Source organism: Schistocerca gregaria, chromosome 8, assembly GCF_023897955.1.
Source record: "Schistocerca gregaria isolate iqSchGreg1 chromosome 8, iqSchGreg1.2, whole genome shotgun sequence".
Classification (NCBI taxonomy): Eukaryota; Metazoa; Arthropoda; class Insecta; order Orthoptera; family Acrididae; genus Schistocerca; species Schistocerca gregaria.
Window position 1 is genome coordinate 94,433,546 of NC_064927.1, and position 16,072 is coordinate 94,449,617.

At 42.9% G+C, this 16,072-nt stretch overlaps 1 protein-coding gene across 1 annotated transcript in view; it reads left to right on the plus strand.

Annotated features, from left to right (window-relative positions):
* Window positions 1–16,072, plus strand: part of LOC126284910 (popeye domain-containing protein 3-like) — a 193,246-nt gene that overhangs the window by 161,028 nt on the left and 16,146 nt on the right. Inside the window, exon 8 of the mRNA XM_049984172.1 lies at window positions 1,110–1,251. Coding sequence (XP_049840129.1) covers window positions 1,110–1,251 — 142 coding nt within the window. The remainder of the gene's footprint in view (window positions 1–1,109; window positions 1,252–16,072) is intronic.

A 16,072-nucleotide genomic window follows, 5' to 3' on the forward strand; every position in this document is an offset into this window, starting at 1 on the left:
ACGCTTTCGCGATTACTAAATGATCCTGTAACGAAGCGCGCTGCTCTCCGTCGGATCTTCTCTATCTCTTCTATCAACCCTATCTGGTACGGATCCCACACTGCTGAACAGTATTCAAGCAGTGGGCGAACAAGCGTACTGTAACCTACTTCCTTTGTTTTCGGATTGCATTTCCTTAAGATTCTTCCAATGAATCTCCGTCTGGCATCTGCTTTACCGACGATCAACTTTATATGATCATTCCATTTTAAATCACTCCTAATGCGTACTGCCAGATAATTTACGGAATTAACTGTTTCCAGTTGCTGACCTGCTATTTTGTAGCTAAATGATAAGGGATCTATCTTTCTACGTATTCGCATCACATTACACTTGTCTACATTGAGATTGAATTGCCATTCCCTGCACCATGCGTCAATTCGCTGCAGATCCTCCTGCATTTCAGTACAATTTTCCATTGTTACAACCTATCGATAAACGACAGCATCATCTGCAAAAAGCCTCAGTGAACTTCCGATGTCATCCACAAGGTCATTTATGTAAATTGTGAATAGCGACGGTCCAATGACACTCCCCTGCGGCACACCTGAAATCACTCTTACTTCGGAAGACTTCTCTCCATTGAGAATGACATGCTGCGTTCTGTTATCAATCCAATCACACACTTGGTCTGATAGTCCATATGCTCTTACTCTGTTCATTAAACGACTGTGGGGAACTGTATCGAACGCCTTGCGGAAGCCAAGAAACACGGCATCTACCTGTGAACCCCTGTCTATGGCCCTCGGTGTATACTGTGTATTGTTTATGTTTACTTGCAGTGTAAGGAACGTACAAATTGACGCCTTGATTACCGTACTGTGTTACTTCCGCTGTGCCATCCGTTGCACGGAGCCCGTGTCAACATATCGGTCGTCGAGAATACTATTTTCTGTAAACGTTTGCCCATATGGAGCTGCTACTTCTGTCATTTTCATTTGTGGCCCTGTCATGCATACTCGCATACCAGAAATGTGAACGAAATCGTCGGTGACGAGTATGCGGGGGCCCTATGTCAGCGGTGTCGCCTTGACGGTGACTTGGCGTGTGTCCGCCGTGTGTGCCCGCAGATCGTGACGGAGAAGGGCTCGCACCTGGACATCCGGCTGCCCAGCATCACGTCGTCGCTGACGTCGGAGCTGCGCAGCCCGCCGCGCGCCGTGCGCCACAGCACTCTGCTGGCCGGCGGGGCTCCCGCCTCCCCGGACTCAGGTGGGTAGTAGCCTCGTGCCCCGTGCCGGCGCACACTGGCAGGCTATCAGCCCAAGCAATCGATACCGCACGAAATTTCGGGCCGTAATTCTGATGCCGCGGAATTACGCCTCGAGAGTACACCTTTTAAACATTCGTACGCACCAGTTGTCACTCGCAATCGCCTAAAGCCAGAGCGCAATGCAGCGCCGAGCGGAATGGACGAGAGGATGATTTTCATAATGTCGGTGAATCGAGCGGCGCTAGTGCTGTGTTTATTGTGTCAATGTGCGCGGTTCCTAGTCAGTGGTTGATGACAGAGATATCTTTGAGAATTTTTAACATGTTGCAGCCCTGTCAGCAACTGTGATAAATTAATATGTCGAAGGTCCGCCTCAATTGCGAAATGTTACTGGTATTTACCAAGGTTTCAGCTACAGTAATCTAGCCTTCTTCAGAAGCATAAAATAAACTAATACATGCCAGAATAAGGCACGGTCGAACATAAAAAGCTAAAGTACCGTGGTAACATGTCAAGCTACGGTTATAGCTGAGGGACAACCCCGGTCCCACTTTGTGGATAGCGGTCGGTTAGTCGCGGACGCCACGTGGAACTGACCAGTAACATTTCGCAACTGAGGGGGATCTCTTTGTTTCGAACAACTTTATGTTTGTGACGGAACCTTACGGTTACTGCTAGTGTAGTTGCTCCTCCAAATAGCATTTCATACGACCAAATCAGCTGCGTCTTCTCCTGTGATTACTCGTACTTGAGGTGCTGGAGCTACCCACGGCTCCGTTTTAAGGGAATAGTTCGATGTAGTCGTAGGGTCAAGCCGCGCACGTCGGCTGTATTGCCCCGCAGCTAGTTAACTGCAAATAAAAATTTGTTGCTGTGATCCTGCAGTCAAATAGTCTATGCATCTAGAATTGCAAGTTAATAAAATGCACAAAGATACAAATTACAACTTAAATGAATAATGTAAGTTCTATTCTAACGTTTCCAATTAATGAAAACTACAGAGAATTAAATGAAATTGCAGTGAAATCTTGGCTATTAACTGCTTACAGTAGTTGATAAATATCAACGGTGACAGTTGAAAATGCGTGCCCCGACCGGAACTCGAACCCGAGATCTCCTGCTTACATGGCAGGTGCTGTATCCGACTGTAAGCAGCTAATGGTCTGGATTTCACTGTAATTGCATTCTTCGAGAGCTGCAAGATCACCAATGATATCTCTTCGTTCGAACATGTCTGAAAGAACAGATACCATCTTCATATACAGAGAACTATGTTGTATAATGTTTACTCGAGAAAGGACATCTCAAATGAACTGGAAGTGATCCTACGATAGTCCTTCAAAATACAGACAGAAAATACCCTTCTCAAATGCACTAACATTACCTTGAGAGCGTTACAAGAATGATACAAAATCGTCAAATTAAATAGTCATCCAAGACTTGCGAAAGTCAAGTCCATTTCTTGATCACGATACACGAAAATTCACCAGCTCAAAATAGGTCAGAGTTTGATGTGATGATTTATAAATTAACATTCGCGATATGAAGAATATCTGCTCCCACTCTGTCCATTCTCAGTTTCGTAAATCAGGCGGAAAAAGGTTACTGCTCTTGAGCACATTCAGACCTCTCGAAGCATTCAGTCCCTTCAGAAGCTAAGCCACAGTAGTGGCCGTTCAGCCACAGAACCAGTCGCCTGCACGTTACTGCAGCCACGTCTGCCTGCTTCAAGCAATCGACGTAAAGTATCCAGAGTGGCTTCCTCCAGCTCCTCACTCGGGAAGTCCCAGCCTCCAGTTGACTCCAGCAGTTTTCCGCCACTCTACCACTCTCATTGGCTGAAGGCTATCCCCACCAAGAAAATATCGTTCCCAACCTCTACCGACATGATTTTATTCACATTGATCACTTCCCGAACTAAACTAATGTGCTACAACAATATTTAAGTTAAGAAATGTTATTAGCATTCTGTCTCACTCATAAAATTTATAATAATAAAAAATAAAGCTTCGTCCATAAATAAATAAGCCAGTATTCTTGTCCAAATACTCTCACGTTAAAGGAATAAAAATTACCACTAAACATTGTTTAAACAATTATTTATGGCTTCTTGACAGAAGTATCTTTTGATTCTCTTTTCCGTTGTGGTGTCCAATATCACATGCAATTGATCAGCTGTAAATTAGCACACTTTTTAACATCACTTGCAATCAGCAGTTAACTGACTGACAAAATAGTAAACTCTTCAGTAAATAAATACACACGTATGACAAAATATGAGGTATTGATACTGTATTCATTTTCTATGTAAATTTGGAGAATAGAACTTCCTGACAAATGGTTGCATAATGAAAGACAAATAAAAGACGTCGTAAATGAATAAATAAAATAGATACAACTACTTAATTTTCAGGGATGATAGCTTTAGTGCAATACTATCATCTGAGATACAGTTGCTGAATTCACATGAAATGATTAAACATCATCATTTCAGAGGTTCATTATGAAAATGTTTATTCACTGTAAAATATGATGATCTGTAGTTCTAAAGGAACCGAAATTTGTTGTGGCAGTGGATACCCATCATTTATCTGAGATCATTGATGTATTTGATTTGAATTATATTTGGCGTGACTTATTGTCGAATCTCAGAGAGCTGTAACTTGTCCATCGTGAAGATTGCCCGACACTCCACAAAGACACTGCGAGCATCGGCCGTCCAAACTCTCAGTTCTGGGACTTAACCGTTTCCGGCGTCGTTCTCGTTGTCTCTGAACCTAAGCTCGCCTGGGACGGAAACGATCGCCTAGCGTTCAGCCGTGCAACGAGTTCGTCTCTCCCCAGTATCAGACATGGGCGGACGAATAACTCGACCACATATTCGCAAAGTTACATGTTGCCAATCACAAATGCAGTACACATTAGAGAAACGAGTGACTGTCTCAATAAAGGAGTAGAGTAGCGCTGTTTAATAATTAACATCGCTGTTGTGCTTTTTTTATTGAAAAGTTGGCACTCTGAAAGTCAAGTGAATTTGCAGGAGTTGCGGTATTCTTCAGCATGATTGGAATGATTAGATTGTAAGTCGAAAATAAGTGACTCCATTTCACGGTAATTCTTCAGTTCTTTAATTTTATTCACTGTGATTCAGCTGTCTTTATCAATAGGTCTTCTGTAACCCGCAGTACCTGAAAAAACCACACAAGAAATTTTCATAATCTCTCGCTCGCTACGTGCAAACTATTAGTCCTACAAAATAAATGAACAGGACCTTTTTTGTAGTAAATGTAATGTAGTTAAATTTTCTAGTGTGATACGTTTTCGGTGTAGGCCGTGGTTTTCGAGTTATTCTTTGTGTAGCCGAACGTTGTCTTATCATTCCTCTTTACATATACCATGTGGTTATTATTAAAGTACGGCTACTCACGAAGCTCAGTGTAGGCTGAAATTATCGTCTGTCAGATAAACTTGGTAGATATTCTAATGTGCATATTCGGAACCGATTTACACTGGAAAAAAATTAGTTCCATTTTTGACCACCACGTGCAAATCTGGCGCTGACACTGACAAGCCAAAAGTGAGTGAACGGTATGTATGTTGACAAGACACACCGTATGCTGTCAGTAAAACTGCTTTGTGTGAACTGCAGCAATTACAGTGCAAAGAAGGCGATAATGAAATTCGAAAAATACGGGTGAGCTTGGTGTGGCAGCTGGAAGGTGTAGGCGTCCTATCCTAGCGGAGGTCGCTGTTGCTGTAACTGACCGTACAGCGTGAGCCCCGGGTAACGCTGGTGATCGCACAGAATCACGAGTCGACAGCACGAAAAGTTTTGCGGATCACCTTATACTGGCACCCATACGAGACCAAGACGGTGCAGCAAATGATGGCTCACGATCGGCAGCACTCTTCTAGATTTGCTCTTCGGTTTCTGGTCCGCATAGAAGCTGATGTCCTGTGGCTGGGCAATAGTCTGGATTGACGAGGTACATTTTACGCCACAGGGTGCAGTGAATACACAGTACTGCGAATTTCGGGTGCTGCTGTTAAACCACGAGTTGTGTACGAAGAGCCATTGCGTTCTCTGTATTAAGTGTGTCATGTGGGTTCACAATCGGTCCTTTCTTCTTTGAAGAGAGTTCATCTAGAGTGCCTATCAGGCTTACCGTGACACCTGATTCCTGCTTTGGAAGAGTGCAATTGTGTGGAAACCACTACTTCCAGGAAAGATGGGGAAACACCTCACGACGCTCGCCCAGTGACACATCTGCTCAGTACAACATTCCACGAAAGTGTTATGCACAGAGATTTTCCAGATCCATGGCCTACAAGAATTACCTTATCTGAATTCGTGTGACTTTTGGCTCTGGGTGTATCTAAATGGACACTTCACTAGAAACACGTATGATGTCTACCTGATCCGGAAGCCACCATACAGGAGCACGTTGTCTGATTCAGCCGGAACTGCTGCGGGCAACTCTTGATCGCTTCGTCTTACGGATGCAGCATCTCGTAGACGTCACAGGTGCTCGTAATGGACAAACTGGGCGCCTGATACAGCAATCAGCTATAAATTTTTTGAAATAAGACAGTCTCGGTTATAAATCTTTTATATTTACAGGAAAAGACGCATTTCAGCCTGCTGGGGCATCATCAGATTGTTGAAGATGTATTTAGTGCAAGAATATTGATCTTTTATATGAAGTCAAAATTCTGAAACACTCCAGTCCAGGAAAATGTATTTTATTGAACGACCAATCGGTTAGCAGAAACGAGTCTTAGTATGATACTGCGATACTATTCAAACCCACCAATAACTTCTATTGTGAATGTGACGCCACTTTTTAACTCCTTATCTTTTTACTGGTTTTATCAGTCAGTCTGACTAATATTTTAGCGTCATTTTAAGTCTTACTGCCTGGCAGGATGTCTTTAAATTACCCTTTATAGGCCTGCTTTTATCTGTACTAATTTTGTGTTCTTGAATCTATGTGCATATGTAATTTAGTTATGCAATCGCTTTTTGTAAGCACATTGGTTACCCAACGCCATCTGCCTCCAATGTCTGCTACTACGGTCGTATAATGTAGCCTCTATGGCTCTATGTATGTGTGGCTGGCTTGGAGGGTTGACGTGTCCTGTTCTCGACCGTATTATCTGCTGTTTGTCGGCTGTACGCAACGCTCCATGCTGTGTACGCCGGAACGCGGCTGACTCCGTGTTACGTAAGAGTTATTAAATTTTATCTTTTCTGTTACGGTCAATTGCAGAGACGTCTCAACTGCGCGAAACTTTGCCTCTTTTGTGTTTCCTGTAAATTAAAAGGATTTTGCAACCGGGACTGTCTTATTTCAAGGTTAATAATAAGATCAACATTACTACCCCTTTTTTCCACTGCCTGTACCTAATCAGTTATATATAGAAACATTCATATACATTTTTCTTGCATTCACAGCTCCAGATTTTCAACTGTTGGCAAAATTGGAAGTAATTTTTTCCAACGTAAATTGGCTACTCATTAGCGCATTATCCTATCTACCAAGTTTCATTGGTATCCGATAGTTACAGATCACGCTGGACCCGAGTGTCAAGTTGCATTCTGCTTATGGCCACCCGGTGCATTTTAAATACACTACTGACCATTAAAATTTCTACACCAGGAAGAAATGCAGATCATAAACTGGTATTCGTTGGACAAATATATTATACTAGAACTTACATCTGATTACATTTTCACTCAAGTTGGGTGCATAGATCCTGAGAAATCAGGACTCAGAACAACCACCTCTGGCCGTAATTAGGGCCCTGATACGCCTGGGCATTGAGCCAAACAGAGCTTGGATGGCGTGTACAGGTACAGCTGCCCATGGAGCTTCAATACGATACCACACTTCATCAAGAGTAGTGACTTGTGTATTGTGACGAGCCAGTTGCTCGGACACCATTGACCAGACGTTTTCAATTGGTGAGAGATCTGGAGAATGTACCGGCCAGGGTAGCAGTCGCACATTTTCTGTATCGAGAAACGCTCGTACAGGACTTGCAACGTGCGGTCGTGCATTATCCTGCTGAAATGTAGGGTTTCGCAGGGATCGAATGATGGGTAGAGCCACGGGTTGTAACACATCTGAAATGTAATGTCCACTGTTCATAGTGCCGTCAATGCGAACAAGAGGTGACCGAGACGTGCAACCAATGGCACCCCATACCATCACGCCGGGTGATACACCAGTATGGCGATGACGAATACACGCTTCCAATGTGCGCTCACCGCGATGTCGCCAAACACGGATGCACCATCATGATGCTGTAAACAGAACCTGTATTCATCCGAAAAAATGACGTTTAGATATTCGTGCACCCAGATTCGTCGATGAGTACACTATCGCAGGCCCTCCTGTCTGTGATGCAGCGTCAATGGTAACCGCACCCATGGTCTCCGAGCTGCTGCAAACATCGTCGAACTGTTCGTGCAGATGGTTGTTGTCCTGCAAACGTCCCCAACTGTTGAGTCAGGGATCGAGGCGTGGCTGCACGACCCGTTGCAGCCATGCGGATAAGATGCCTGTCATCTCGACTGCTAGTGATACGAGGCCGTTGGGATCCAGCACGGCGTTCCGTATTACCCTCCTGAACCCACCGATTCCGTATTCTGCTAACAGTCATTGGATCTCGACCAACGCGAGCAGCTATGTCGCGATACGATAAACCACAATCGTGATAGGCTACAATCCGACCTTTATCAAAGTCGGAAACGAGATGGTACGCATTTCTCCTCCTTACACGAGGCATCACAACAACGTTTCACCAGGCAACGCCCGCTCAACTGCTGTTTGTGTATGAGAAATCGGTTGTAAACTTTCCTCATATCAGCACGTTGTAGGTGTCGCCACCGGCGACAACCTTGTGTGAATGCTCTGGAAAGCTAATCATTTGCATATCACATCATCTTCTTCCTGTTTGTAGCACGTGATGTTCGTGGTGTAGCAGTTTTAATGGCCAGTAGTGTAGTATTAAAGGTATATGTGTGATCGATAATGACATTTTTGGTACTCTTTTCGCGACTTTTTCATTAAACGACGTTCTAGAACAGAATATAAAACACGTACGGCATTTGTGACCAAATCCGTCTTAATATACCCTCGCCTTCATCACACCAGTAGCAGGACTCCAGTTGCCCTTCCCTTTCCAGTACTTGGCGTTCGGCCACAGGGCGGCGGCAGTGGAGCGGATCGGGCGACAAACAACCGGTGCGCGCTAAACTTGAAAAGTTCTACTCTCAGAACGTCGTAACTGCGTGCTATCAGAATTATGGCCAAAATTTTTGCATGAGATCGATTGGTGGGGCTGATATCTGCTACAGTGCTTTTAATTCCGTAAAATACTGGGTTAAGTTGGTGACGTTTGCTTCTCTGTCACCGGAGCCACTGTTCCCTTCCCAAGGGCACAGCCACAGAAATCTGCGTGCCCTAGGAGAGTCGCCATGTCAGACTAGCAGTGCGCTCAGCGACTGCAGCCACAGATCATTTCCGTATCAGAGCCGTGGCGTGCTGCTGGCTGGTGCACCGCCCAGCCACGGTACGTACCTCCAGTAACTGCACGTGGTCAGGTATCAGCGCTCGCAACTGCGCCAGCACCAGCTGTTGACTTCGAACGACATGGACCACTATCGTAATCACAAGAAAAACGAGACCCTACAGATTTCTCAGACGCTGCCGCTGTGCGCAGGGTAGTCGCTTTGTTAGTGAACTCTTACGGTATCCAGTAAGACCCGCAGAACACCAGCATGTGATCGTCACCATAAACAAATGTAGCGTCATTCCTGCGAATAAATGAAAAGATCAAACGTCGATTGATTGCAAAATTGGAGTTCCCACAACCGTCCAGCATCTAGGAAGATATCTGTGGAAGATACACACATCAAAAAAAGTTTTACATCACCCCGGTTCCCGGAATTCCCGAATGACTGTGGGTATTGTATCATAGACACAGTATCTTTGACTGTTCAGAGATGCCGTTAAACACGCCCAAGGACGTCAACAGCCATGTATGAGCAGCGCCTATTAGGGGGTCTGACAGCCGATCAGTTCCAGACATTCCACCAGGAACGAGGTACACGGCTTGTGCTGTCTATAGTACCACCACGCCCAGACGGTCAATACCGGGGTTTGATAGCGTCCGCATTGTTACTGTGCGCCAGGAAGGGCTCTCAACAATGGCGTCTCTGGGTGAACCAAAGCGACATGGACGAGATACCGAGAGACAGGAGCTGTCGATCAGTCGATCATATGCCTCGCTCACGCCACCCTAGGGCCACCACTACAGTGGATGACCGCTAGCTACGGATTATGGCTCTGAGGAACCCTGACAGCAAAGCCACCATGTGGAATAATCCTTTTCGTGCGCCCACAATATGTCGTGTTACGACTAAAACTGTGCTCTGTAGGCTGTATGATGCGCAACTTCCTTCCCAACATCCGTGGCGAGGTCCATCTTTGCAACCACGACACCATGCAGCGCAGTACAGGTGGGCCCAACAACATGCCACATGAACCGTTCAGGATTCTTATCATCGATGAGTATCGCAAATGCCATCAACCAGACAATCATCAGAGACGTGTTTGGAGGCAATCCGGTCAGGCTGAACGCCTTAGGCACACTGCCCAGCGAGTGCAACAAGGAGGAGGCTCACTCCGGTTATGCGGGGGCATTATGTGGGGCCCGACGTACGCCGCTGGTGGTCATGGAAGGCGCCGTAATGGCTGTACGGTGCATGAGTGCCACTGATAGTGCAACCATATCGGCAGAATATCGGCGAGGCAATCGTCTACACGAACGACAATTCACACCCCCATCGTGCACATCTTGTGAATGACTTCCTTCAGGATACCGACATCGCTCCACTAGCGTGGCCAGAATGTCCTGCAGACATGAACCCTATCGACCATGCCTGGGATACATTTGAAACGGCTGGTTATGGATGACGTGGGCCCGCAAACCACTCTGAGGGATCTACGCCGAATAGCCATTGAGGAGTGGGACAATTTGCACCAACAGTGCCTTGATGAACTTGTGGATAGTATGCCACTACGAATACAGGCATGCGTCAATCCAAGAGGACGTGCTACTGGGTATTAGAGGTACCGGTGTGTACAGCAGTCTTGACCACCACCTCAGGAGGTCTCGCTACATGGTGATATAACATGCAATGTGTGGTTTTCATGAGCAATAAAAAGGGTGGAAGTGATGTTTATGTTGATCTCTATTCCAGTTTTCTGTACAGGTTCCGGAACTCCTGGAACCTAGGTGATGCAAATCTTTTCTTCGATGTGTGTATTAGATTTTATGAAAACTGTCGAAGAAGGGCAATCCATACCTTCCTTAATACGCACTTAGTTATGTACCACAAATTGCTCCTCTCTACAACGTAAACTCCTTCATTGTTTCAGTATTCATCTAAGTAAATAATAATTATTCTTAAATCACCCATAATCAAAATTATTTCAGAGTAATTCTCTGTAGCTGAAGGCTCCTTATTAAAGTACATTAAAAAAGAAGTGGCTGTGTGGGGTTTTCATTGATACTGGGCACCTTACCGTCTGTTTCACAGATACTCACCATCATCTGACTTTCAAATTCTACGTTCCAATGCTTTGCTCCTTTCATTTCACTACTCCTTAGACCAAAATTAGTCGTGGAAAGCTGGCATTTTACCTCAGACGTTCGGACATTATGCACATCGCATTGAAAGTAAGGTAGCTGTTGCGAGGGTGTGACAGACGTTGCGTTCTGTACCGGAATGATTTATTTACAACCCCATAGGTCTTATTTCAGTCACAAGCTTTTACTGCTTCAAGGCTTTCAGTATTTGGGATCAGTTACTAAAGCAGTACGATTCACTGCTCAGGATCACATGAAAAAATCGACATTGAAGATTTCTAAGCGTCGTAACATATAAAAATTTCATCCATCAAAACGTGTTTCTTGCGTGATCACTAGAGGGCTGGTTTGGGTCTAGGTACATGCAACTTTATTTTTACTTGAAAGCTAAACAATTACACAATCATATATATATTTTTTCAATTATTCCCTTTTGAGAGAGCGATTGAACTTGAGTAGTTATCATTTCTTCTTCTTTCTTCGTTCATATATCTATATGTATGTGTGTGTGTGTGCGTCAAACATGGCCGCGAAACAGCAACTGTGTAAATCTGAAGAGGTTGAAAACTCACCCAACCAGTTGCAAATAAAGGATTATTAGTCCTTGGTCCGGGCTTCGATATTTGTAAAAATATCTTCTTCAGAAGTAGAGTCGGCCCTAAAAACGTATACAACTAGCTACAAAATTAGTTCTACAAACATAATAAAATATTAATAGAAAATAGTTGTGAGGTAAGGTTACTTATTTGTTATATCACATGAGTGTACAAGAGGGTATACTTACCTCACAAATATTTTCTATTAATATTTGTCAAATAATTTTGTAACTGTTTGTGTACATTTTTAGGGCCCACTACTTCTGAACAAGATATTTTTACAGATATCTATATATGTAAATTATTGTGGTATTCAGCTCAGAGACTGGTTTGATGCAGCTCTCCGTGCTACTCTATCCTATGCAAGCTGTTTTACCTCGAAGTACGCACTGCAACCTACATTCTTCTGAATCCTTCTGGTTGACTGCTTTTTCAACTCTCCACTCATGGTACTCTATCCTGTGCAAGTTCTTTCATCTCCAAGTACCTCCTGCAATCTACATCCTTCTGAATCTGCTTAGTGTATTCATCTCTTGTCTCCCTCTACGATTTTTACCCTCCTCGCTGCCCTTCAATACTAAATTGGTGACCGCTTGATGCCTCAGAACATGCCCTGCCAACCGACCCCTCCTTCTAGTCAAGTCTCCCCAAGTCTCCCCAATTCTATTCAGTACCTCCTCGTTAGTTACGTGATCTACCCATCTGATCTTCAGCATTCTTCTGTAACACCACATTTTGAAAGCTACTATTCTCTTCTTGTCTAAAATATTCATCGCCCACATTTCACTTCAATACATGGCTATACTCCATACAAATACTTTCAGAAAAGACTTCTTGATACTGAAATCTACACTTGATGTTAACATATTTCTCTCCTTCAGAAACACTTTCCTTGCCATAGCCAATCTACCTTCTATATCCTCTCTACTTCGACAATCATTAGTTATTTTGCTTACAAAAACCAAAACTCCTGTACTGCTTTAAGTGTCTAATTTCCAAATCTAATTCCCTGAGCATCAACTGATTTAATTCGACTACATTCCATTATCCTCGTTTTGCTTTTGTTGATGTTCATCTTTTATCCTTCTTTCAAGACACTGTCCATTCCGTTCAACTACTCTTCCACGTCCTTTGCTGTCTCTGACAGAATTACAATGTCATCGGCGAACCTTAAAATTTTTTATTTCTACCCCATGGATTTTAATTCCAGCTTCAAATTTTTCTTTTGTTTTCTTTAGTGCTTGCTCAATATACAGATTGAATAACATCGGAGATAGGCTAAAACCTTGTCTCACTCCATTCCCAACCACTGCTTCCCTTTCATGTCCCTCGACTCTTACAACTGCTATGTGGTTTCTGTACAAATTGTAAATAGCCTTTCGCTTCCTGTATTTTACCCCTGCTACCTTCAGAATTTTAAAGAGAGTATTCCAATTAACTTTGTCAAAACCTTTCTCTAAGTCTACAACTGCTAGAAATGTAGATTTGCCTTTCCTTAATCTATCTTCTAAGATAAGTCGTAGGGTCAGTATTGCCTCACGTGTTCCAATATTTCTACGGAATCCAAACTGATCTTCCCTAAGGTCGGCTTCTACCAGTTTTACCATTCTTCTGTAAGGATTTCGTGTTAGTATTTTGCAGCCGTAAATTATTGAACTGATAGTTCGGTAATTTTTACACCTGTCAACACCTGCTTTCTTTGGGATTGGAATTGTTATATTCTTCTTGAAGTCTCAGGTATTTCGCCTGTCTCATACATCTTGCTCACCAGTTTTTCGGGGCTTGCTCTCCAAAGGTTATCAGTAGTTATAATCGAATGTTGTGTACTGCCGGGGCCTTGTTTCGACGTAGCTCTTTCAGTGCTTTGTCAAATTCTTCATATCTCCTATTTCACCTTCATTTACGTCCTCTTCCATTTCCATATACCGTCCTCAAGTACATCGCCCTTGTGTAGACCCCCTATATACTCCTTTCACGTTTCTGCTTACCCTTCTTTGCTTAGAACTCGTTTTCCATCTGACCTCTTGATCTTCATACAAGTATTTCTCTTTTCTCCGAAGGTCTCTTTGATGTTCCTGTAGGTAATATCTATCTTACCCCAAGTGATGTATGACTCTACTTCCTTACATTTGTCCTCTAGCCATCCCTGCTTAGCCATTTTGCACTTCCTGTCGATCTCATTTTTGAGAAGTTTTTATTCCTTTTGCCTGCTTCATTTATTGCATTTTTATATTTTCTCCTTTCGTCGATTCTATTCATTATATCTTCTGTTATCCAAGGATTTCTACTAGCCCTCGTCTTTGCTGCCTTCAGTATTTCATCTCTCAAGACTACCCATTGTTCTTCTGCTGTATTTTTTCCCCCGTTCTTGTCAATCGTTCCCTGATGTTCTCTCAGAAACTCTCTACAACCTCTGGTTCCTTAAGTGTATCCAGGTCCCATCTCCTTAAATTTCTGATTTTTTGCTGTTTCTTCAGTTTTAATCTACAGTTCATAACCAATAGATTGTGGTCAGAATCTACATCTGCCTGATACCTAAATCTCTGTCTTACCATTATATAATCTATCTGAAACCTTCCAGTGTTTCCAGGCCTCTTACATGTATACAACATCCTTTCATGATTCTTGAACCAAGTGTTAGCTATGATCAAGTTATGCTCTGTGCAAAATTCTACCAGGCGGCTTCCTCTATCACTCCTGACCCCCATTTCATATTCACCTACTACTTTTCCTTCACTTCCTTTTCCTACTATCGAATTCCTGTCCCCAATGACTGTTAAATTTTAGTCTCCTTTCACTATCTGAATAATTTATTTCATCTCATCATACATTTCTTCAATCTCTTCGTCATCTGCGGAGCTAGATGGCATATAAACTTCTACTTCTGTGGTAGGCGAGGGCTTCGTGTCTATCTTGGATCACAATTAAATAAAAAAAACTACAATAAAACAGTGTTACACACACACACACACACACACACACACACATTCTTAATATATATATATATATATATATATATATATATATATATATATATATATATATGTGTGTGTGTGTGTGTGTGTGTGTGTGTCTGTTTTAATTTATTATGAGTATGCGTGAGTCCGTGTGCGTGAGCGAGCGCGTGTGTGTAATGTTTTATTGTAGCTTTTATTTATTTGTGATCCCTTTTTATTTGAGGGGTTTCGCATTTATACACCATATTTTAAATTATTATGGATGCTCACATTTTTATATAATTTGTAACTGAAAGCAAAGTTTTTAATAAAGGATACGATAAAATATTTGAAAATTAATATTAATATTTGGTATACATATTGAATGCAAAAAAACAAAAAAATTGCAAGTAGCGAAAATCGAACAAGCAACGTCGAGGTTACAACAGAACACTACGCATGAAGTAACGGCTGGATGTATTACATAGCTGGAAGTTTGTTATACTTAACGGCGCTCTCAAACTATTGGAGTTCATTTTAGCAATGTCGAGACTGCAACAACAGAGCGCTACGCACTTAATTACGGACGGCTGTTTTAAGTAGATGGACGTTTTTTTATATGTAAGAGCGCTCGTAAATTTTTGATTTTCTTAAGGGTTTTTGAGAATTGTACCGTACTGCTTTAGGAAATTAATGTTCTGTATATTCGTAGGAAATCGAACATGTCTAGACGATAGGGATTCCTTGTGAGTCTTAACTGCATCCTAACACAGCAAGACACTGTGCAGGCTTCCTGCTAACGCGTCTGTACGATTAAGCAGAACATTTTGAACGAATTGGATCTGCGCTCTGCTCCGCCATTCGGACCTACATTTCTTTAACAGAACATCACCAGTTAGGTACTTGAGAAAGTCAGATACCTTGGTTATAGTCCCAGTGCAGTGTCCGGGTATACGCAGAAATCACGACAAATTCCTCCCCATTCTCCGGCCTCCTACGAACCTAGTCGATTTCACACAATTATATCCTCGATAATAGACAGCTATCTCACTATGGTAACGTGGTTGGTGGAGCATGAGCTGGTGTGACGGTTAAAGGGGATCTGTGGTGGAGGGCGCACGTCACGACCTCCTGCACAAGCTGAATGCATCTGGCTCTACTTCTCAGGTACTACACTCAGTACAAGAGGAGCACCGATAAGTATTGCTTTTATATGCTTTCCCCAAAAAATCTCATAGGGTCTGATTTGTCACATGGAATCCTAAAACAAGTAGTAATTATGAGAGTAGAATTGTCCACTAGAAGTGACACTTCCTACATCTTTATTGTGCGCGTTGCGACAGCAGAGACAGAGCGAGTTTAATTGCACACTTCAGCAAAGAACCCTTCTATTTCTACACATACAGCATTTTTCCAGCAAAATACAATATTCTCTCAATGACTCTCAGAACCTTCTAGAAATCACCACTGAAAACGCTAAATACTTTCGAGAGGAGGGAAACTTCCCTGTAGCCAGCACTTTAGTCGCTACACAACCTTTAATGACACACTTATTTTAGAGAAATTAGCGTTCAGACTGTTTCCCAGGCCAAAAGTGGAGCTCAGGTATACCTCTGTTTAAGAAACTA